The sequence below is a fragment of the Falco cherrug genome, chromosome 2 (genome assembly GCF_023634085.1).
Source record: "Falco cherrug isolate bFalChe1 chromosome 2, bFalChe1.pri, whole genome shotgun sequence".
Lineage (NCBI taxonomy): Eukaryota > Metazoa > Chordata > Aves > Falconiformes > Falconidae > Falco > Falco cherrug.
In genome coordinates this window covers 8,711,630-8,735,861 of record NC_073698.1, presented here as the reverse complement: position 1 = coordinate 8,735,861, position 24,232 = coordinate 8,711,630, and the positions used below count along the sequence as shown (strand labels likewise).

At 43.3% G+C, this 24,232-nt stretch overlaps 2 protein-coding genes across 3 annotated transcripts in view; one reads left to right on the top strand and one right to left on the bottom strand.

The window, feature by feature from the left end:
• The first annotated feature begins 79 nt into the window (after positions 1-79).
• On the top strand, positions 80-9,664 carry DDIAS (DNA damage induced apoptosis suppressor). Of its 2 annotated transcripts, XM_014276362.3 has the most exons (7): positions 80-466; positions 912-996; positions 1,582-1,621; positions 2,544-2,672; positions 3,676-3,837; positions 4,977-5,094; positions 6,861-9,664. In XM_014276362.3, exons 4-7 carry the CDS (start codon positions 2,560-2,562, stop codon positions 9,414-9,416), a joined length of 2,949 nt encoding a protein of 982 aa, XP_014131837.2. In that variant the 5' UTR covers positions 80-466; positions 912-996; positions 1,582-1,621; positions 2,544-2,559; the 3' UTR covers positions 9,417-9,664. The 2 variants fall into 2 exon arrangements, with proteins under 2 accessions (XP_014131837.2, XP_014131836.2); XM_014276361.3 differs by lacking the exon at positions 912-996 and having other exon boundaries at positions 84-466.
• A 4,416-nt stretch (positions 9,665-14,080) lies between these two features.
• Positions 14,081-24,232, bottom strand: part of RAB30 (RAB30, member RAS oncogene family) — a 53,160-nt gene continuing 43,008 nt past the window's right edge. Inside the window, exon 5 of the mRNA XM_055702314.1 lies at positions 14,081-22,673. Coding sequence (XP_055558289.1) covers positions 22,423-22,673 — 251 coding nt within the window. The 3' untranslated portion in view covers positions 14,081-22,422. The remainder of the gene's footprint in view (positions 22,674-24,232) is intronic.

Genomic DNA, 24,232 nt, shown 5'->3' with positions numbered 1-24,232 from the left:
TTGGGGCGCGCGGGGTCTTGTAAAGCGACAGCGACTGGCTACTTGAAGCACGTGATCCGCCCCTCTCGCGTCTACGCTCCGCAGGAGGGGAGCGTGAGAACGAGGCTGGCATCCTCGCTTTGTTATTGGGCAAGTGGGGCGGGCCTGCCTCCGGGCCGCGTCACGATTGGCGGAGCGCCGTCTCGTCCCCGCCCCCGGCAGCGGCCCTCAGCGTCACGCACTGTCTCCTTCTCAGGGCCAGAGCCGTGCCGGGCGGCTCTTCCCCGGGGCCGGTGCTGAGGCGATGGCGGCACGGCCCCCGTAACCACCCTGCGGCGTTGCCCTCCCGTGCTGGCCTGAGGGCACCGAGGGGCGGCGGCGCCGCTGCCAGCTGCCTCTTCCCGTGCCTGGGGGACCGCGCTTCAGCGCGGTCCCTGGGGCCAGCAGGCAGAAGCTCGAGTTGGTGGCGGATAACGGCGCTGCAACGGTAAGAATGATCATAATTCGGTAACTGAAGCGTTTTCTGGGTGTTGAGTAAAGCTTGAAGCGGCCGGGACGAGTGAGGGGGGCGGGGTGAAACGGGGCAGCTCATACCGGCCCTCAGCCGCCCTGTGCGGTGCCCGCGGCCGGTGCGCGGCGTGGGCCTGCGGGGGCGGCGGGGGGGTTAAGGGGCTCAGATTGCAGCGTGAGAGCTCTTAATAACTCTTCTTGGGTGAAGTTTGGGGGGATTGCTAATAAAATCGGGTTTAAGGCGCTGAGCTCCCGCGAGAGGGCAGCAGGCACCGACAGAAATCTGGGTGAGGCTGCGGGGCTGCTGCAAGGCGGCGCTCCTGGGGGGGGGCTGTGTGATCGCAGAGGTTTGGGTTGTTAATTAGAAAAATAAAGTAAAACAGATCTACTTGTACAGCATTTTTTTTTCAACTTGTGCCCAGATAACGAGTAGTGTGTTTCTACCAAGGAGAAACAGAGGTGTAGATCTTCAGCCTGCTCTAAAGCAAGCTCTTCCCCAAACCTGTGGTAATACATACATGCTATGCTTTATTTCCCAAGGGAATACTTGGAAGTGTTCGCTGTGTTTTCTGGGGTTTGAGGTTTCTTCAAATGTCTTTAAAAAGTGTAACTAACAGTCTGAGTTGAAAACCAACTGGAATGTGAAGCACGTGCCGGTTTCTCCAAGTCCACCTTCTTGGGCAATAACAAAATCAGGCTTAATTTTATTACTTCTGTATATTAGTATGTTTTCCATGTACTTTTTAATGATATCTTGTACTGTAACTAAAAAAAAAATAGTTGTTTTGGCACAAATTGAAGGCATGCAGCATTTAATATATTCGGTCTAATGAGTGTCAATAAGTGTTTTGAAAGGATAATTATTTACTTATTTATTTTTTCATTTTGGTTAGCTCCCCAGTAAAGCTTTTACCTTTTCCTGCCTCTGGTTTCCTGGCCTTTCTGCCATAGTGAATACTGGGATATCTGGGTGGGTTTTTTCTGGTGGTTTGTTTTTTGTTGGTTTTTTTTTTAACACTTAACTACTCAGAGTAGTAAGTTTAGTTACTCACATGTTTCTAGTACTCATGTTATGGATCTTGTTTTTACCAGAATGCTGAGAGCAGTGCACCTAAGGTCAACCAGATAACCTGTAAGTTGAAGGGGTTTTTTTGGTAGCAAAATATGAACAAAACATTATTGTTGAATGTTTTTTAACATGTAAAAGCCATACTTGAGTCTCCTTTAGGTCTTTGGCCTTTTGCCTCCCCAAGGATCTTCTGAGATGAAGATGTGAAATTCATTTCCTATTCTGAGTTTATTCTGCAGCATACATTGAAAAGAGATGTATATTTAGCTATTACTGTGATGAAAGTGCTTTTGCAAAGAAGGATTTATAAGGTGTCCTTTAATTCAGCTGTAGAGAACATTTGTTATTTAAGTTGGAAATCTATTATTTTAGGTATTTTAGGGTATTTTTTTCTACATGTTTCTAGCATCTGCTGAGAAAAAAGTTAACTTTCTAAAATAGGGGAAGTTTCCCAAAACCTGATGTTTTGGACAGTATAGTGATAAGAAAGGCAAGAGAACATAGTTGCTATTGCGAGCCCTTTCGAGATTTTCTGGGCATCCTGTCCTTTCAAAGTCATTGGTATTGAAGGCTTTTGCAGAATTACACATGTAAAATCATTTCAGTTTTTAACGCCATGTTGTGACATCATTCTAAGTTAAGGACAAAAATCAAAACCTCATTTGCTGCAGTACTGTGTTTTAAGGATATTTCTAATAAAGACTCCCTAAATACAAGTGGGAATGTGCATGATTTATCTGCAGTGGTGTGCAGATATCACGAGCACTTCCTTATTACATATCTTCATCTTTTTTTCTTTTTAAAGAGTTAATTAAGGGTAATAATGGATGGGATGTTGCCACAGTTGGGCTACCATTTTCAAACAGAGATCATCGTTTCCAGAGGGCTGCCTTTCAAAATGTTTAAACAACCCAACTAAAAGCAGTTAATGTTAACGTCTCATGAAATGAGAACTCTTTGAACCATTTTGACTTACTTGTTTCAGGTGATGCTGTGAACACATGAATAGTGTGAGAGGACTCTTGGCTGCCTCTGTAATTTCTGTCTACAACTCCAGCTTCATCTATCCTGCCTGTCAAAACTGCTTTTCTAGGCTGATACTGAATTCCAGGAGGTATGCCCTGTTTTGGGGATCATTAATTGTAGCTCTCAGAGGCCTTGGGAGTCTCCGTTAGCTGAACACAAGTTAAAACAAATTAGTGAAAATCTGGCCATTGTAGAAATAAGTGCTAATTTCAGATATTTATATTACTTATTACTATTTAGATCTCTTTATATTCCAGTAGCAGCTTGGAGGTCATCATGGATCAAGAGTTCTGTTTCGTTCCGTGCCATGCAATGTTGAAGGGCAGTTTAGGACAATAAATGATTTGTGTAATAGCTTCCAAGTGTATCCCTTGCAGTCTATCCAGTTCTTCAGTGCTGTTTCTAAAGTGAAAAGCATTGACTGAAAGGCCATCCAAATAGAATCTTTTATTTTCTCCATTTTTTCTCATTCTGTATGTGAAATGCATCAGGTAGTCTTGTATGATTCTTCCACTTACTGTGTGTCCAGAAACACGTGGGCTTTCCTTTTTAATCCCACTGTTAGGTGAAATCTGTGACACAGAAGAACAGTAAATCAATGAATGTCAGCACTAAACAGAAGGAGCTGACTTTGTAAAGCAAGAATATCTGTTGCTTCAAAAAGTAGAAGATAACAGTGCTGTTTCCTGATGATTTTTTAAATTTAGGTATTATACTAAAGCTGCAGGAAACAAAATCCCAAACCAGAATGAAACGTGAAAAATGGGGGTGTAGGGAATTCAAAATTACTCCCCAACAGGCCAGTCAAAGCCCACTGTCGCTCTCCAACTTCACAACAGGCTAGCATTTAATAAGTCAGTAAAAGAAGCCAGAGGGATTCTGTCATGATACAGACACCTTGCTGAGTCTGTGGTAAGATTAATGCCTCAAGGAATAAAGAACAAGAAAGAACCTTATAGTTGGAATGGAATGGAATATTTGATATGTTATTGTAATAATACTTACAGCTGCAGATAAGTTCTTACCTCAGCAGTGATTAACAGAAGTTTGCATATACAATCTTTTTTTATCCTTTTACTGTCTTTTGTCAGGTTTCACTGTGTAAAATGTGGCTGCACAGGTGAAGCTAAAGATGCAAGCTACAGGTATAGATTGTCCCTAAAGATTGCTGACACTAATGATTTGTTTGACATTACTGTGTTTGGAAGTTGCTTAGATCCATTCTTTGGGGTCACCGCAAAAACTCTACAAAGGTAAGGAATGGATTCTTTCTAACTATTTAACTGTTGCTTTTTCTTCAGCCTAAAAAAAAGTGAGATGATTGGGAAGAAGCTGCCAAAGTGCTCCCTTCCAGCATTTCCTTGGTACCCATTACCTTGAGAAAATGCTGAAGTTTGGTTTCTTCCTGGAATCTTGAAATTTTAAGATTAATTACTTCTATGTAGTAGAATTGATCCTTCACTTGTCCATTTGAGGCAGCTACTACCTGCTAAGTGAGCTTCACAGTGTGGTTGGTTGGGTGTCTTTGTTGTATTCTTCCTCCTTTAAGATGATTGAATTTCCTTTATCTAATGTCAGATTAGTAAGTTAGCTTTTCCAGAGATTTAGACATATTTTTTCCTCAAGATTTAGAAGAAGACTCTTAAGCAAAAGCTGGAGCCTTTGCATTGTTTGGGTTTTTTTTAACGGTTTGCTTTTTTAAAAAACTTGCACCTTATGACTTTTCATCAATATGATCAGATTTTCCTTTAGAAAGGAGGGATTTCTAAGAAAGCCTGTTGGTCCTCAGAGCCTGACTACCCACACTGTAAGCTTCAGACTTTCTTATATGTGAAACTGCTAGGATGGGATATTCAGATACATCCACTTCTTTCTCTATTCTGTTATTTTCCAATACCTTGTGTTGTCACTGGGTCAAAGATGAACACTTCTAAAATCCCGTATTAGCAGTATTAATAACACACTTCATGGCAGGCATTCTACACTGGACTGCATACTACTGTCCACTGTGACAGAGTTATTTGCATGTCTTAATATGGATACCGCTGTCGCTGTAAAGGTGCGGGCAGAAAGGATATGTAAGCAATAGCACCATATTGACAGCATTATATAGTCATCATGTTGATACAAAAACGACAGCCATGCATGGAACTGAAAGTTGTGTGTATATTAACCTTGTTCAGAGCGATTGTTTTGTTTACTTCTGTTTCACTAACGAATGAAGTGAACTAAACAATTGAATTTGTAGGTTCATGGTTTCCTGTTTTCATTTTACGTTTAGTTTAAGCTACCACAATATCTTCTCTTTAGCATGTGTCCTACCTGTATGACAGCTAAAAAGCTATGTAAGGCTTCCTCTGTTGGTCCAATGCTTCTATATGTTTTCCTCAAGGTATATTCAAGACTTCCATCAGCTGTCAGGAGAAACAAACACAGATGCATCTCCAGGAGCGTTAGTTCAAGCAGTGGAAACTTGTTTCATTGGAAAAAGGTTTATATTTGGAGTGAAGGTAATTTCTAATGCACATTACTCTCTTATAATGAGTTTTTTCATTAGCTTGTAGCCAGCTGGGGGCATAGACTGAGTTATCAAAGCATCAGGTACAGTATCTTTTGGGAATTTGAGAAAATTTAGGGCTAGGACATGGGAAGGATTCTGCTCCTCTTGCCCCAGACACCTGTGTTATTTTAAATGAGTCACATCCAAAAGTCATCTTGAGTGGCAGTAGTCAGCTTGACAGCTTGTCAGGGCTGCTTTTCAGAGAGCTTGAGCAGTGCCAGCTCTTGTGCATATCAGTAACAGCTTGGAGTCTGTTAAAAAACCATGTACAGTTCAAGCAAGAAACAGACTGTCTCTTCAAGCACTGCCCTACCTTGCCTATGCTGCATAGTCTCCTGGTGCCTGAAATGTCAGGAGAAACACATCTCCTTGCAGCATTTTGATATTTCTGGATTTAAGAGCATGTTTAAAAATGTTGATACAGTACAGCTGTTTAGCATATGCATCTGCAGCTCTTTTATGTGTTTAACAGACTTTGGAATATTAGTTCTTAGTAATATTTCCATAGAAACAGCCTTCTGAGTTCTCTTCACCTGGCGCTTGTGTGAGTCAATCATGTTATGAAGTCTGTGAACTAAATCCTACCTGGCAGGTGGTTTTCCTCTCCCACGGGCACCATGAGGTTTGTGTCTGAGCTCAGGTTTTCCTGATGCACAGCATCTTAAGTAATGAAAATTAGAGGACTTCATGCATTAACTTTACTGAGCTGGAACCATTCACCAGGTCTCCAGGTCTGATACCTTTACAAATACAAGTAATCTTACATATCAGCAGCCTTGTGGCTGTTCCTGCACGCACAAGGACTGAACACACATTCGAAGAGCATTTGTTCAGCCTTCGGCTGCAGCTATGCTTACGGTTGCACTCTCTCACTTAAAACTCAGAATCAACATAGGTTTTAAGACCTACATAGAAGGGTATTGTCCTTGGCTCACAGCCTTCAACCTCAGCCTTTGCATAGGCTCAGGGAGTAGGAGGGTAGTTGAATTTCAAGATGGCTGTGTTCGCTTTTTGGCCTCTCTGGCATTGCCACACCTTGAGGGGGAGGTGAAGAAGGTTTTTATCCACTTCTCAAAACATTAGATAATTCCCTCAGCTTTTAATGTCATTTTTTTTATCTCTAACTTGAGGGAAGCAGGTTTTATAAAGAATTTGAGCTGAAGCTTCTTTGAAACACTACTCTCCAAATAAATCTGAGAAGATAAAGGTTGTAGCTTATTTCTCTCTCAAGAGGTAGGGCATAGAAAATATGCTGGCTTGATAACTGAGCTGCCAAGTCAGGTAGATACCTGGTACCAGAGTGCTTTCCTTCAAGTACTGCCCAGTTCCTCCTAGATAAAAGCATTGGCCTTAGGCAACTAGCCAATTGCACAGAATTGCACTGGAGGAAGCCCGGAAGCACCCAGTGCCCTAAAGAGAGGATTTTCTGTGAAGTCCTTTCTTGGAATTCTTGGTTGTTTTTCCAGCTCCAGAACTCTGCATAATTGCAACAAGCAAAGAACCTCTCACTGTGATGCCCTTTGTAGCCCTTGCCAGTGCTTATTTCCCAGGGAGTACTGCTTTGTGACAGACTGTTTTGTATTCTCTTCCCTGCAGATCCCACCAAAAAGTGAGAACTAAATTTAAGCCTGACTTAAAAGACATGTGTTAATTTTTTTTCCTATTACAAAACAAAGCATTGTACTAAGTTGTTGTTTTTTTTCTTTTTCCCCCCAGCATTGTGCAAGGGAAGATGGAGGGCATTCTGCTGCCAGCAGCATCTTGCAAAACCGTTCCAGGATTAATAGAAGTACAAAAAACCTTACAGCTTGCCAGATCTTCTTGCCAAATGCTGCTGTTACTGGCTTTACTGTTATCACCTACTTCCATCGGCTCCTGCAGTCGGCAAAATTCAAGAACTGTAATAACAGCTCATATTTACCTGATGCATCATCGGCTCCAATAGATGAACCTGTCAGTGAGCTCAGCAACTTGTCTAGCCTGAGCAGAAGCTCCTGTTTTGTTCAGTCTAGTGGCAGAGAAAGTTTTTTAGGGTTCTGGCAGCAGTCCTTCAGCCTGAATTCATCTGTTGCTTGGGTAACAGTGGAAGACTTTCCCACTCTAGAAGTGGGAAAGCTAGTGAGCGAACAGCATGAACAAGAGGGGAGACCTGTCTCTGCAGAATCGTGCAGCGTAAGTCTCAACAGTCAAACTCTTTGGGATTCACAGTTTTGCAGGTCTTTTGTGAAGGAAGGGGATAAAGAGGAGGATAATGAATTGAGTTCACAGCCTAGTCGGACTGACAGTACCTCTGCAACTGATAAATTAGAGAGAGCATGTTCTTCAAAGGCTGAGTGTTCACATGGGAACAGTTCCAGGTTGTTACAACATCCCTTGGAACTTGGGGTAAAAAGCGTTTACCCAAAGGCTAATAGCAGAAATTATTCTTACCCAGAAAAATCCCACAACTCCCTTTTTTACAAGAGAGATGTCTCAGCTTCTAATCACATAAATGTCGCTGAAGTGTCTCAGATGGACTCTATGCTTTGGGATGAGTTCCCATTCTCAGAAAGCCTAAATGAATTTTTAGACAAAATAGAAGATGGTAAGAGTTTTGCAACATCACCCAGCCTTGATGCAGGCAAACATGCCCTTCTTGAAAGTCACAAGTTGGGGGTAAATCATAGCAAATCATATCCTAGGCAAACCCTAGTAGCTGGTGATTTGCATGAAGCAAGTATCTCAGGGAGGTTCTTGCCACCAGCAGAGAATGATAGTTGGGAGAACATATTGTTTGCTTGTCTTCAGTCAAATGCAAATCCTCCGAGTGATGAAGTGTCACAATGTGAGTCTTCCTCTAAAGTTTTATCTTCAGCTGACAAGGAATGTGGAGCATCTTGCTTTATACCTAACCCTCATCTACCTGTTCTGTCGCAGCCCTTGCCAGTTACATCAGAGCTTTCTGTTTCTGAGAGCAAATATGTGCAATCCAGGGATGCAAATACTGGCATTTCAAAGTCAGCTTGGTCTTTTATTAGTCTGCAGTGTACTGCTGAACATGGAGAAACCTCCTCTTTAAAAAGGAGCAAGGCGGCTACCTGCGTGCATTCTGCACATGATAGCTGTTCAGCTGGTTGTGAAAATAAAGAAAATTATTCTTCTGCGCCAAGCCAAAGAACAGATCTTACATTCTCAGGGGGATGGGACTGTGATCCAGCAACTCCCAACAATACGAGAAGGATGTATGAAAGAGAATTAAAACCATTGACAGAACTGCCAGAAAATACCTTCAAAAGTGTTAATAGGAGAGAGATGCTGTGGAACAGGATCTTCCCTGAAGGCAGCTACAATGCTTCTGCTGATCTCTTTGATGCAAGTGCAAAAGAGGTAGCAAAACCTGTGGAATTCTTAAATAAATCATGTAATTCTTTAATACAAGAAGATATTTTGACAGAAAAGGTCGCAGCTCCTGAATGGGTGCTTTATCCTGGAGTTGTTCCCTGTAACAGTTCAAACCTGAGCTCATCCCTGCACCGGTCCTCTCCTGCTTTTAGTAAGCACAGTACACCAGTAACTTACTCCTTCTGTGATTCAGAATGCAATTCGGTCAGCTCTCAAGACTTTGTTCCTTATTCACAATCAACTCCTGTAACAAAACATTTCCCAAAACTGTGGCCTCTTGGGGAAAGAAGCTCTTTTACGACTATCTTCACCCCTAAAAATCCCACCAAAATTCATTCCAAGCGATCCAGGTCCTCCTTTCAAAACACTCTGTTGCAGCAGCTTACTGGCAGGTTAGTGAAACATCCAAGGCTGAGTAACGGGGAAGATGAAGAAAGTACTAGCTCTGTTTCACAGCAGTTCCGCAACAGCCAGCCACCTGGCAGCTCTGAGGAGTGGATCCCTCCATCTGCAAAGAAAAGGTGGAAAGCAACTACATCTTTAAACTTAGAAGCTGTTAGCTGGACTGCTGACTTGCAATCGACCTGTGAGCACAGCGGCAGCAAGCAGACTTCTGAAAGCAAAGGGAATAGTGAAAATGATGCATGCTTCCAGAATGAGAGATTAAACCCTGGGGACACAGCCAGGATTCTGACAACTCCTGTATCTGCAGGTGTCACCAAGGCCTTGTTTTTAAACAATGCAGTCCTGGGAACTTGTTCCCCTTCGGAAGGCAAGAATCCCCTCTCCTGGGCAAATTATTCAGGAGGTATATTGGAAGGGGCAACTGGCTGGTCTCCTGAGTTGTTCTTCCAAGCGCAGACTCCTTTTTCCAATAAGCCAAAATACTAAACAAAGGTATTTCTGTGCTGTGTTTTTTTAATTATTTTTAAGACTTTTGGGAAGGAGCCAGTAGAAGAAAAGAGCTATTTAACAATTAAATTGTTTATAGACCTGTTGGCGTATGCCTTCCTCAGATGAGCTATGTTTATTTGCAGATCTTTGTACCACACCAACGGGGGAAAACAGAATTTGCAGTTACTGTATTTTATTGTAAATTAACTCTGGAACGTGCAATAAAGACTTTTACAGAAGTGGGAGTTTTTAGTAGATCTCACTTTATCAAGTACAGGTAGGTGAAGTGTTTTAGCATTCGGTGTTGCCTTTTCATCACAAGAAGGCCTGGAGTCTGTGCCCACTCCAGATTCTTGCCTGCTGACTTTCTGGGGAGAAGGGCCAAGTTTTCATCAAATAATTTCAATTACCGTATGGGCGCCTCGTATTTGAGCCCACTTGGGATCCTATGAAGCACTGAGGTGGGTAGAGAGGACCATCCTGAGCGGTTGGCAGCAGCTCCCAGTTTTCCAGTGGGTTTTTTCAAGGTTGCTAGTGGCAGATGCCTGGCAGTGTCTCTGCTCATCCTTTCTTTGAGGTCTTCCATATCCCCCATGCAGAACCGCTGCATTTGGGATCATTGACGAGAGAATTGGAGCTGCTGCTGCAGGCTTGTAGCTCAGGTCCTGCAGAAGGATGTGGGAACCTGATGGCTCAGGATCTCATCAGCCTGAAAATGCTGACTTGTAAAACCAGAAGCGGTCCTAAAATTGTCTGCTGTGATATTTATTTTTTTTCCTGAGTCATAGGATGCATATGCACCATGTACATCATGACTGGTGACAAGGAGAGTTTACTTCATTCATTCTCTGCTATGAGATAGAAATGAAGCGAGGCCTCAAACACAGAACTGCAGTGATGTCTAACGCACCTGCTTAAGCCCCAGACTCGGTGTTCAGAAGAGTTTGGTGTCTCTGCATGCAAGAACAACTGGTATCCATACTGACAACTAAAGCACTTCCAGGTTACAAAGACACCCTCTCTGCCTTTGGTAATCTCAGAGGCAGAGGTTGCTGGAAGTTAGAAGAGTATTGTGGGAACGTATGCTTTCATGCTTCTCTTGTTCCTATGTATTTTCCTTAGTATATGTTGTTGGTCGCTGTTGGGAGACAGGGCTACAAGGGCTTCTTGTGTGACTCTTTAGGCCTCTCCAACCTTACGTTCTCATGGTCAGACGGTGGGTACCTCAGTGGGGCACGCACACAAACCAGCGTGGGAAGGCAGGGTCTAGCTAGGAATGGAAGCCACTTTTAGTTTTGGCATTTGAGCTGTGCTCTTTGTGTGCCTTCATATCTTGTCTATAAAATAGTTATTATGTACCTGCTCATGATTCTCAGGACACTCAGGGAAGTATGAGGGCATTTACTCTCACCACCTTGTCCCTTCTCTGCTATTTTTAGCATGGATCACCCTTACAGAACATACAGGTAAAACCTTTTCAGTTTCTTGGTCTCTACCCTAAGTTCTGCACTTCCTAATGAAATGCATTTCTCAGGGAGGGCTGGGAGGGCAAAGAGCATTTGAAATCAAACAAACTTCTGCAGCCGAGTAGGATATTGATGAGATACAGCCTCTCCTACCAAGGGTACAAGTGTGCCGAGGCTGCAGGCATTCCTGCAGGCTGACCAAAGAAAACAGTTCCTCGTGGCTACACAGCAAGGCTGCACATGTAAACGCACGTGTAAATTCACAGGTGAATTTACAAAGAAGTTTTCCGTAGCAGTCAGCATTTGTTCGTGGGGTTTTTTTCACTGCTTACAGTTGAGGCACAGGGTCAAAGACTTGCCCAGCATTAAGAGGTCGTGGAGCCAAACCGTCTATCACCGAAGGATGATAGATAGATGAAAGATTAACCAGCAAAGCACCTTTCCTCCTTGCTGTCCTGACCAGCAAGATACTCCAGCACAAGCCAAAATTTCTTCCTGGTGTTTAAGGATGCTGCAACAGCAGGTGGAGGTGGCAAGAGCCTCAGGGTTTCTTCTCACAGACCCAAGCCTTGATCTCTGTGGTCCCTGGATCCTAGACAGAAGGAAAAAAGGAACATCCAGTTATAGCAAAAAAAAAAAAAAAAAAAAAAAAGGGGGGGGGGGGAAGGGGGGAGTGGGGAGAAGTAGAATTAAACAATAATTTGATGACCAAAGTAACTTCAAGCGTTGTACCTGTGAGTGGAGTCACTTGTGGCAACGCTGCGCTGTAAGGGATACACAGAGCCTCTTGGCACAGCCAAAGGGATGTGATGGCAATAGAAAAAAAAAAAACCCCAAAACATACAGACTTTATAATCTGTTGATGACTTGCCCAGCTGAGCTTTAGCCCTGCACCTGAGCAAATCAGAGCAGCAGCACTGCACCAGGGTTGCTTCAGTCAGGATAGTGCCAGGCTCTAGGGTGAGCCCAAGTGAAAAAGCCTGTGTGTGCGCCTGCATTTAGCAATGCTATGCTGCTTCAAGAGATTTTAGTTATTGCAAATAAAATCCTACTTGATGAATCTATGTTAGGGGCAGGTGGAAAAGGAGTAAAAAAAAAAAAAAATGTAGCCTGCCTGGAAATGGTAAGTCTGCGTTTATAGCTCCTGTAGAAGAAACAAAGGGAAAGACAGCATTACTTATACCCAAATCACTGAGCACAGTATCAAAGGGGTTTTAAAACATCAGTGCTCAAACAAATAACACTTGAAACGAGTTGTTTCTACTACAACTTCCCACATAACATGAGACTACAGTATCACTGGCTCTTTAAGCACTCCTTTGTGATGAACTGGACAAACACCCACTTTATCACGGGGGGTTGACCCAATCCAAGTGATACACCAGAGCCTTGATGCAGCTAGGTATGAAACACTGCCAGAACTTCTACGTCGTACTTGACAGCATCTTGACATGAAAGGTTTTGTCCAGAATGAGTGATTTTATTCAGCAATTAATCCACATACTACAGCGACAGCTTTGCTGCAAGCTGATGCAATTATAAGCTTGCACAAAAAGAATAAAGCTCAGCATGTTTAATTCTGAAGGTAATAAAACTGCTGAAAATGCATACCGGGTTTGTGGTTGATTCCCTACGCATAGAAATCCATAAATCAAGACTAGGTTTTAAATCAGGTAGGACTGTCTGTATGATACCATTAGAATCGATGCAGGGCAGCCAGCTCTCTTGTGCTTTGCACGAGAGCGCTGCAGACACTGCGAGACCAAAAAGTGCTGTTTTGTGACTGACCTTTGTCAGTGAGGTGACATCTTCCGGGCAGAGCTCCCCAGGTGCTCGGTAGGAAGACTTCGTACATGGAGGAGAGGCAGTGAGCTACGTTGGTTTTGCTCCTGTGGTCCGTCAGCCTTTTATTTCTTCTCCTGGGCAGTTTGTTCCCTTCTTGCAGGGAACCTTCATGCTCTGACAATCCTTCTACCCACAGCAAAGCCTGGCACAGGCTGTGCCCTTGCGGTTACACCCGCTGAAAAAGGAGAAGGTAGCACATCTCACTGGTTACATGCTCTTTGCAAGGAAGAGCTACCACTCTTCACCTGCCCCTTTCCTTTCCCCAGGAAGAGCTTGATCTGGCTTCTCCAGCCATCACCCCCACAGGCAACACATTCCAGCCCCCCTCTCCTGCAGTAAAAGCTCAGTTCCCAAGCTGTCTGAGCTTTAAGGATGTTTTCTCCCCCTCCCTTTGCCCAGTTCCTACCCAGAAGCATGCAGGGCCTTTTCCCTCTCCAAACACCTCTCTGTTTTATTACTGGCTCAAATTGCCAGCTTCCTGGGGAACACAGAGCAGATGGTCCAGCCCTCATGTCAGACTTACCACGGAAGGAGCTTCAAGGTCAGTAGAGGAAGCAGTATGAGACACATGGCATCTTCAAGCTTCACAGCTCCTTTCACAGTGTAAGTGTTAGCAGAAGTCATCTTTGATGTGGAGCAGAGCACAGGGAAGAAACCTGATCCCCAGAACGACTCAGAGCACAAACTGCATATACTGACCAAAAGACTAAAGGCTTAAAACAGGAGATCTTGTCCAAAAGATTCCAGGCCCAGAAAAAAGCAGGTCATTGGGGAACTCCAGCAGCATTCTATGAGCATGAAAATAGCAAGTGGTGAAGGCTGAAGAACTAGCATTAAACAAATAACGACAACAAAACAAACAAGAAAAAAAAAAGAAAAAAGGCACCAAGACAAAGAATAAAAGACAACAGAAGCATCCAACCACCATCTTCGTCCAACACAAACCCAGCATCTTGCTAGGACAAAAGTTTAACCAGCTACAGGTTTGCAATGATGGTGTGTGAAGATGGTACCTCCATCAAAGACCACCCTCCAGTGACTGATGCCAGCATTTCTTTGGCATTTCCAATTTTGCTATGATGTCTCGTTCCCAATAACATTTTCCTTCTCTTCTGGTGCAAAGGGGTATTGCTCCGGTGGACAGCAGCTCTATTTTTGCTCTTCTTGTGAGGTCCCAATGCCATGAGAGCCTCGGCCTGCTCAACCCAAGCAGAAACCCTTTAGCAGTCATTCATTTGTTAGTCTGATATTAAATCACATCAAGTGAATCTGCCTTGTACATATTTTTAAGGCAACTTTGCTCTGCCATTCAAACAAAAACCAAACAAATCAACCACTTCACAGACCAAGTGGAAAGGATTAAACATTTATTTACATACAGATACATATGTAAGCAATTTCTAAGTATAAAAAGGACGTTACAAACAAACATGAAGCATCATACATTCATCATCCTGGTTACCCAAAGTACATTCCTTTCTCAATCCCATTGTAGCACACGACCACAAGAACTTAAAAAACAGACAAGCCAAATGCTTCTGACAGTCAATGATTCACAGTTTGACAATTTGCTAACACCTATACTCTTCCCAAAGACAGCATTACCCCAGCAACTCAAGATCAATGGTCTGACCAGCTGTAGTGCATTTTCTCCACTGAAATGGTTGTGCTTGATCAACAAGAAACACATCCTCTCTTCATCCTTCTAGCCACATGTTTAGGAATCAGGGGTCTTGCTAATACTCTGTACATTGTGCTAAATTCACAATTGTTGGGGAAAAAACAGCAGACCTTTGCGAGATAAACTCCAACCCAGGAAATTCCTTCAATGCTGCGACTTCCCCGGCACAGAAGTTGCAAACAAAATGCTGCTTTTAGTGTTTAAGCAGGTTTTAAAACTACAATTCGAACTACAGTTGATGGCATAAAACCTACTTTGTTCATGCTGTAAAAAAAATTTACGTGCTTCAATATTGATTTGCTAGTAATCAAGGCTGAGAGTAATTCAGGTTTTCTCCTGAGGAAATGAAGATGCCTTTGTAACATCTCTGAAAATGATCAGAGCTTTCAGGAAAGAGGAAGTGTTTTAGACTCAAAAACCTAAAGGTAATGCGGAGCACGATGAGCTTGTCAGTTAGATAGTATTACAAAGGGAAACAAGCCAGTAAACATAAAATTAAAATGCTTACTCAAAGTATTAATGAATTCAAATGAGAGCTGGGTGAGTCTTTCTGTATAGATCAAAGGCAGTTTGGGGGGAAAAAAATAATCTCATGATCTGCAAATTCACAGAACAGCCAAATATGTGCAGCAGAACAGAGTGAAGTGGAAATAAAAGAGGAGCAGAAAAAGCCTTGTCCCATATTGACAGCTGAGTGACTGCAGCTGCTCCAATCTCAGGGTTGGGTGTTTGTTGTTTTTTTTTTTTTTCTTTTGTAAACAGCTGTGGAGAGTAAAATGGATGTGACATCTCGGCAGTATATCTTATTATACTAAAAACCATGGCGCATTTTAAACCACTTCTCTAATATCCAGATATACTTGTCACTCCAAATCGGCATAGCAACAAGCGCTGGGCTTCCTCCATACTTTCCTGAGATGGCCTTGTCCCACCCAAAACACTGGCTTAAGGAGCCAGGTTTTCCCCTGTACGTGGGGGCCAGCAGCAAGGCTTCCTTCCAGCCTGCAAGAGCAGCTGAGGCAATGGCAGCACCTGAAACGGCAGCAGCTCTCCCCGCGAGAGACCAAACATTTTATTCTTACTCCATTAAAATGTCAAAACCAGCTCCTCTTCCCTCTCCACAAAGGCTTGGCTGCTGGGGACACTGTAGCCATTACATTTGCTAAAGCTTGTGCCAGTGATGTGACCCAGACCCTCAGAGATACTCCCACCACCCCCCAGGTGAGAGCTCGGAATGACTCTCCTCCACACAGCCACAAGTCTCCCGGGATGGAGAGCAGCATCCACCTGCTCACTGGGGATTTACTCACTTGCACCAAATCCCCACCATTTCTTAACATCTGAATGAAGGGAAGCATTCCTTATAGGATGCCCTGGCTGAGAACAGGCTCATGGAATTAGTTAGGTTTATGTTCATAGCAAGAAACTCGACGTGGCAGGGGAGATGAGCCACGGATGCTCTTCCTCCCAGCTAAAGCAGGAGCCAGAACCACTGGGATTGCACAACCGGGATAGTTTCCAGTCTGAGACCTCCACAGTGCCTGAGGCACGAGCAGCACTCAGAAGAAGCAGATTCATGGATGAAAAGTACCAGAGGAATCGGGCTTTGAAAAGCTCCGAGGTTTGCATTCACGTGTCACCAGACACACTGGAGCCCTGGATCACGGCCCATGAATGCAAAAGCCTGCTTTTAGCACTGCCTCTCCCCCAGGGAGCCACGCAAAGCCAAAGCCACGACTGACACAGGTTTTGGCTGTGTCAGGTGCCTGTGAACCAGGGCTGGACGCCAGGAGATGCTCAGCAGGAACATCACCACAGGGCACTCACCAGCGCGCACGGCCTTGGGAAGAGGCCGAAGAGAAGCAGCAGCAGAAAAAGCAAAGGTGCACACGTAAAGGTGGCATCTGCCTCTCGAGTTTAACTGGAGCACTAACCAGAGCTAAAATTATCTCGTGAGCTTGCTGGAAAAGGATAACTGGTACAGCAAAGCAAATGTGATCATATCCAGGATGTGCCAACAGGTAGTTATTAATGTGAAAACAGAGACCATCTCCGAGCACAGCACAGCCAGCTCCTGCTTATCCAGACAGGCAAGCTGAGCTGTTAACACCGGCTATAGTCTTAAAACCAGTCTAATCTTTCACTGACAGTATTTTCAGCCTAAATCACACTCCATCTCAGTTTCTGCTATACCCGAGTTGGCTTTCCCCAGTTACCCTGCTGACTGTATTTGGAGGGGTAAGCATTAGAGGTGAGGGGTGTTTTGCTGGATCTGTGGCTCCCACTTGGGGAAAAAACCAACACCCTCAACTCACATGGCATAGTTTTTACTTCTGGTTTAAGTTACAGCTCATTCGCATGAGGGGAAAGGGTGTGATGGAATCCAGGGGTGATGACAGCTGGCAATCTGTCTTGGCTGGAGATCGTACAATCCCGCAAAAGGAAACTTTGGGCCAGTTCAGCGAGGTGGTGATTAGCGAGGTAAGTCAGAGCAACGCCGTGGGCTACTTTGGGAGCCTGACATCACGGTCAGGGTGATTACCCTGTTGTCTATTGCTCTAGCCAAGATAAATCCTGAACTGAGGCCGATGTGAGAGCTGTAACCTTTACGGTACATTTAACTACAGCTCGGGTGGATGATCCCATTTCAAAGACATGGTAAGCTCCAGTTGCGGCTGCTTTGCTTAGGATGCGCTAGTCGCTTGTAGGAAATCAGGTAAGTGTTCCCCCACCACTCATCATCACAAGACAAGACTGTCCTTCAAAATGATGATCCTCTGCTCCTTGTGAACAGTAACTGCAACAATTATTACCCACAACAACAAGAGGACAGACTCAATGCAAAGATAAAGGATGGTGTCCAGAGCCAAATTTGTTCAGAGAAGCAAATTAAGTTTGTGAACAGAGGAAAAACACATTTTGATATAACACCTTTCACAGGTTTTTCACTACCAGGATTGATTAGAGTATTTCCTTCAGCTCCAGCGGGTTTTCTGGTGAGCCCTTACATACATCAACGTTTCAGAGAGCTTCCATGTTTGCTCACTAGGAATTCACAAAGAAAAAGGTATTTCTAGAAGACACTAGCAGAATTAACTCAAAAAGGTCTGTTGGTGGAAGCACCCTGTATGAGGAAATCAGGTGCTTTGATATTGAAAGCAAAAGAATACAGAACGATTTCAGATGAAACAAATTCAAAGCATCCCTTAAAGTCCAGAGCAAACAAAACCAAAATCATAGATGCAGTTTTTAAAGACGATGGGACTGAGAAAATCCTGAGTAAAACCATCTCTTTCTTTTGCACTTTCTGCCCCACACAGCCATCTCTCCCCCAGCACAGCCATCTCTCCCGTGGCACGAAGGGCTGTTAGCACTCTGTCTGCCCCACAACCAGGAGAGAGTTTCTGTGACGCTGTCTCCAGCCATCTCCGACCCCAATGGCACCACAGGTCCCCAAACACGCGTGTCCTGCATGTTTGCTCAGTCTGTTTTAATAGCTGGAGAATTTCACCTATTTTCCAGCTGAATTCAGCCTCTGACTACAGAAATCATGCCAGCTCAACATCTCAGCCTAATTTATAGACAGGTCTTCATACTGCACGGACGAGACAAGTGGAAAAGCAGCTGAACAAACAGCAGTCCTTTGGGACAACGAATGAGGCAAACCCCAGTGGGTTTGACTATAGCTAATTGCATCCCTTGTCAGCAAAAGCTCGGGGAAGCCTGACGTCCCATGTGCGCGCACCCACCATGCTTCTGCATCACTGCTTTCAACTTTCTCTCTCTTCAAATCACTGTCTCCTGTGTCAGCCTCAGCCTGCTGCTATTACCGATGCTGAAGGAATTCAATAGCCATTAAACCGCTAAACCTAGACTAGCGGGAGCCAACTGTTACCAATATAGCTATTTCCAAAGACAAACAGCACCATCAGGCTGACAGATTTTAAGGGCTGTTTCCATGTGTTCTACGGCAGAGAACAAAGGATCTTGCCTGACAACTTGTCACGTGCGGTTTTCATTAAGCAATGATGGCAAAGCCAGTTAGCATTCCAGCACAAACGGGTATCTGACTGCACACTCAAACAACTTACCGGTAGATCAAATCAGGACTTCAGTATTAGAGGTAGGAAGAGGCACACAGTGTCCCCGATTTCATTTTCCCCATCGTAACTCTTTGACCTGAAGGGCTGCTCTTCCCCCCCTAGCACTCGGTCTCTCACGGGGAACACAAATAGGAACAGAACAAAGTCACGGCTTGTCCCAGCAAACCCGCAGTGTAAATACCCAATGCAAAATACCAGCAAGTACTTCACATCTGAAGTACAGAACATTTGGTGGTTTACCCAAAATCAGCATGAGTCAGTGGCTGAACCAGAAAACAGAGTGTAGATCACTCAGTTTGCAGGAGATGCTTTTACTTACCTCTGCAAACAGGTTTGTTATATAAAGCCAACATCTGTCGACCATGCAATATTGCCTTCTGCTTGGAGCTAGTCCATGGCTGTGAATATATCACCCTGAAAACACACCCAAATCTAGCAATCGCACTAAAAGCAATGCTTTGCTCTCTTGATAGTAGAGAACATTTCCAGTCAAGTTTGGCCCCATTATAGTCAATTCTGCATGGCTTTTGGACACTTGAGCCAGCAAGAATCACAAGGCTTTTACTGACAGTTCTCTCAAAATCCACTCATCTAGCAAGGTGCTGGCCATAGTTGGAGTGCTGATTGTCAGGTAATGGAGATTTGTATTTTATCTCCTTTTATTTTTCAGGACTTTGAAACCTATTCCACAGCATTGAGTTGTTATCAGCAGCTGATAAAGCCCCTCTTCTAGATGGGAAGCCTTCAGCAGTGGACCAGACTGTAGAAGAGAAGGTAAGCCCTCAGTGCTACAAGGAAAGGTGGGTTGCATGCACTAGAGAGATATTCAAAGTTGTACAAAAATAAATCCTGTAATGAATTACAACAGCAAAATATTACTTCTTTAACAGGTAGTGTGTGTGTTAACTGCAGAAAAAGAGGCTAGTTTCAAAACTACAGCTTTGGCTTATGACCGTAAAAAACGTTGCACCTACCACCGTTGTTCTTTTCAACTTTAAGTCCACAAGAATCAACCTTGAGAGGAATCACTTCAGATTTGTCCCTGGAGAAGTCAGACACTTTACTTGAACACCAGCCCAGCTGCAGCATGCCACCCCACTGCCTCGAGGTGGAGTCCTTACAGGGAGAAGATCTGCCAGCAATAAAAAGAAGCAATACTTCAAGGAAGGCAGCTAGTCTCCAAAATAGTCACCTACATGTTAGGAAAACACTGGGAAAAGAAACTTAGCCTTCTAGAAACCTCAAAATGAATACCCAAGAAAATAAAAACTTGGTAGTTTCGGCTATTCGACCGGTTCAGCTTGTTCAGTCGTGACAATGCATTAGAGCTCAATCTCCAGAAGTGATGCAAGGAGCACTTTAAAATGACTTTATAGTTGTACTCAGCAGGAATGAAAAGTGCCTGCTCAGCTTTGATGCTTTTGGAAATCAGGCTGAGGAACCCACCGGTGTTTTAGTCTCTCTCCTCCTTGACTAATTTGCTCAAACAGCCCTGCCCTATTCATTATCAATTACATACTGACAAGTCCAGCATCTGGAGAGTAAGAGCTTTTACAGATTAAATATACATAGCATTGATTTAACTTGAGTGTCACCTTATACGTGACACGCTGAGCTTTGCTCTAAACAACGATCTAAAAGCTGTGCAGAACCAGCAGTCCCAGAGTTGGGTGGTCTTCACAAGCTCAAGTGAGGCTGCATTTGGCAATCTGGGGAATGCTCAAGAAAGACAAGGAATGCTCAAGGAAGCCGAGGAACGCTCAAGCAAGATGCTGCCCTTCAGCACAGGCTGTACCCCACAGTCCGGCACAGCAGAAGCCACCGAGTCCCACACATTTCTAAATCCCTGGATGACACCAGGAGCAGAGACTGAAAAGGACCAGGCCAGCACAGCAGATAAGTGTGAGATGTTGGGGTACATGTCATCTAAGAGAACCTCTTTGCTCAATGTTGCCTAAATGACAAACAAGCCTCCTACCACACCTTCCACATCTTCCTTTTTACCACTAGTCATAAAAGAAGAAAGTGACCTAAAAAATAGCAAGAAAATATTAAAAATGGCCATGACAGACTGATCCCCTCCTCTCTTTAACGCAGAGTTGTCTCCCCATTACAGATCAAAGGCACAACATGATACAGCCCAACGAAGTCTTTCCAGGAAAATATGAAAATGCATTTTAAAATGCTTGCGCTTTTTTTTTTTTAATTGTTATTCTTTTCAAGAAGTACTTACTGGCAGCTTTTTATGTCAATACAAAGACTCTGTTATAATCTTCAGTCAAAGCCAAATAATTTTAAGTTGATTAAATTACAGCATTTCACAGCCATGTAATTGCCAGGAGAGATTTATCTGGATTAGCTAAACGGAACTCAAACTTCTAAATATCATTTCTCATGTGCATATTCCCTATCTTCCAATTTCCCTTTAACACCAATGTGTTAATTTGCAATGCATTATTTGCATATGGCACTACAGGTGGGATAACATTGCAAACTCCATAGTGCTTCCACTTCAGAGGCCTTTGTCACAAAAGAAATTGCCTGAACACATACACTGGAGTCTGGGATTAAGAGTACAAAGCATCAAGTAAATTAGATGACTCTACAGCCCTGAACCTACTGAAAGCTACTCTAGCAAAGAGACTGGATGCCAGGAAGATACCTTCAAGAGCGTCTTGGAGAGCAGTTCCACAAGGTGAGTGCTAGATGGGTCAGACACAGAACGATACCACCTTGCAACCCGTCACTATTTCCAATTAGCATAAAAAGCCCCTCTGCAAATTGTATGCCTGCCTTTCAATGAGAACTGTATCTACGAACTTCATTTTTTAAGCCAGACATACTGCAGACTGCCACTTCAAACTGTGCCCCTCTTTGAATTCCTTATGCACAATCCATTCACGCACGAGATTTTGGTCACATCAGGTGCGCTTTTTCCAACTCCACCAAAAACCTTTCCCACAGCTAATTTTTCACGTTAGGGCATTACCAATTAGAAGAGAAATGGTTAATTTCCTTTTTTTTTTTTTTTTTTTTTAATTTCTGGAAAGTCTTTTCATCCTGTGTTAGATATCAAAGCAGCACAGTCCTTTCTTTCCCACTACACTCAGGCCTAGAAAAAGAGGTAACAAGATTTATTTATTTTTATGAACAGTGCTTATTAGTGTTTTTTTCCTAACCAGTTTAAGTTACACATTCAAAGGACAGTAATGTAGTAAGACTACGTTTGGTCTATGGAATATTTGCTGAACTGCTAGCACCAAAGGGAGCAACTGAGCTGGATCCATGTCTTCTTAAATCTTGAAAATGTTGATATATGTAACTTTTTTCAATTCCAGGTTCATGAAAGTGCCTGTAGATGAGAGACATAACACTATTTCAAACACCAGAGTCCTCCATGAAGCCGCTATGTACATGTCCTAAGAGCTCACTTGCTGGCAGCCAGAGGATTGCCAGTGTAGTCCAGGGTCAGTGTTTATTGTTGGGGGGTTTCTTATTTTTTATTTTAAAAAGGACCAAGAACATTGTTTTGTAAGACAGATTCTGATTTCTTCAATTATCTTCGAGAGAGATGGCTCTAGTCTCCCATAGAAAGAAATGTAATAGCTCAGGTTCTGCATTACATGAAGCACTTGTGCTACTCTTCTTTTCCTAATGCATTCCAGAGACTGCAAGAAAAATGAAATTTAAACCATTTAAATTTAAACATTTCTGCTATGTTGCCATGCAGCTGGAGCTGTCAGCCTCCCATGCTTTCAGGTCTGCAACCTCAGGGTAAGTCAGATGGGGCAAAGTGGCAGCAATTCCCTTCATGTAGGTATATCCCAGAAGACAGAAGAAGAAAAAAAAAAAAAAAAAAAAAAGAATCCTCTTGGCCCATGGTGGAAGGGAAATCACGTGCCAGCTCTTTAATTAAAATTACAGCAAGTCAAATAGCTGATACTTTTCCCCTCTCCTGGTAAGGGGGATGAGACATTGTTCACAAGGGTGTTCTGTCGTGCCTCACTGATCAACCGGCAGGCCAAGTCCAGGAAGAGTTTTTCCACATTATCTGACTCTTTTGCCGAGGTTTCCAGATAGTACATGTCCTGTGCTTCGGAAAATTCTGCAGCTCTTTGCTGGGAGACTTCTCTCTTATCAGCTAAATCAATCTTATTACCTGCATTGATAAAATATTTTAGAAGAGGCATTAATTTGACTTCCAAAACAAGAGAAACAGAAGTTGATAAGGGGATAAAGAAAAGTTTGGTGTTGTATGGATGTATGGACAGTGGCTTTGATGTGAAACTCTTAGTGCTTGCTCTCCCCTCCAAATAATGGATTCCCTGATACATGCAGCCATGTTCGTTTAATATCAGCTCATTTAATGGAATATGCCCTGTGAACATCCAAGTCATCCAGCTTTAATTTAGCACCAGTGCATGTCTGCTGCTATCAGTTGACATTAAAGGATTTCCATTTTAATATCCATTGAAAATTCTCCTGTTCTTGCTCTGAGGAGCGCTTAAAATGTCAATTACAGCATATGAGACACTAAACGTGGTATTTCTCATGTCATTACAAGCTTTAAAAGAAGCCTGGCAGGGAAGGCAGCTTTCCTATTTCAATATTCCCATGCAGGATTTGACTGTTGTGGCTGGAAGAGGGACGGGCTTGGAGGGCACCCGCAGAGCGAGGTGGGGCGAGAGACCAGCCCCTTCCTTTGGAGAGCTCAGTTTGGCAGAGCGTTGATCAAAGCCTCAGGCAAGCATCTGATATGATTATACCCTATTACTGGCCACTTTGCTTCAAACAATGTTTTTGCCATAAACTGTTCTTACCATGAAGATGAAAGCCTAGGATCTGCAATAACAGGGGGCTGAGTCCACGGACTCAGCAGATTCAGGAGCAAACATCTCCTGGCCTCACTTGTACGAGCAATTTAGTGAGAACTAGTGGGAGGGAGAGACTGTGCTTCCACTGGCAAGCCATGCCTCACTGCCCTCCTCTCATCCGTGATCTCCCTTCTTTCCTGATAAAGCAGTTGCTTGGACACGCCGCATACACTGACGTTACCTTTCTAACTAGATTATCACTCGACACAAGTGGTTTATGGGCGTCACCATCTTCAACGTGTGTTATAACTGTTATCGTTTATGTTTTGTGCTGTAGATGCTGATAATTACCTTAATGTTCCCTAAAAAATTCATGTGTACATTTCTTAGTCATTTATTAATTATTTCTGCACCATTTGTACACGGGCCATACCCTTCTCGTGGAGTATATAATGAGTTTCTTGTTTAGAAGCTCTGTAAATCCCACAGCTCGTTTGCAATACCACTGAGGCACATAAAAGTCAAGAGATTTCTTAAATCTTAAACATATTTTACAATCATTTAGATTTTTTTTTTCTTTTGAACAGCAAACTATTAAAGGTGAAATCAACACTGCAGCATAAAACTTTTGGGCTTTCCCCAAGTTATTTTTCCATAGTTCTTTATATATTCTTGGGCCTTTAAAAGCCAAGTCCTAAGTGTCAGATGCTGAAAGCAGAGCATGGAAAAGCACGGGCAGGCAAAATAACCTTCACCTTGCTTGTAGCAGACTGAGGTCTGCTTTAGCTTGAATTGAAGTTCTACAGATTAACACAGCATTCAGTTATTTATTTTTAGTTTCCCTAAAAGCCATTCAAACGTCTCCAGTCTCCCAGCTCTGCCCCCACTATGAATGCTATGATCC

Coding starts and splice junctions, on each gene's coding strand:
- DDIAS (XM_014276362.3), top strand. CDS start 2,560: ATGAATAGTGTGAGAGGACTCTTGGCTGCCTCTGTAATTTCTGTCTAC. Junction 2,673..3,675: donor CTGATACTGAATTCCAGGAG/GTATGCCCTGTT, acceptor GTCTTTTGTCAG/GTTTCACTGTGTAAAATGTG. Junction 5,095..6,860: donor GGTTTATATTTGGAGTGAAG/GTAATTTCTAAT, acceptor TTTTCCCCCCAG/CATTGTGCAAGGGAAGATGG.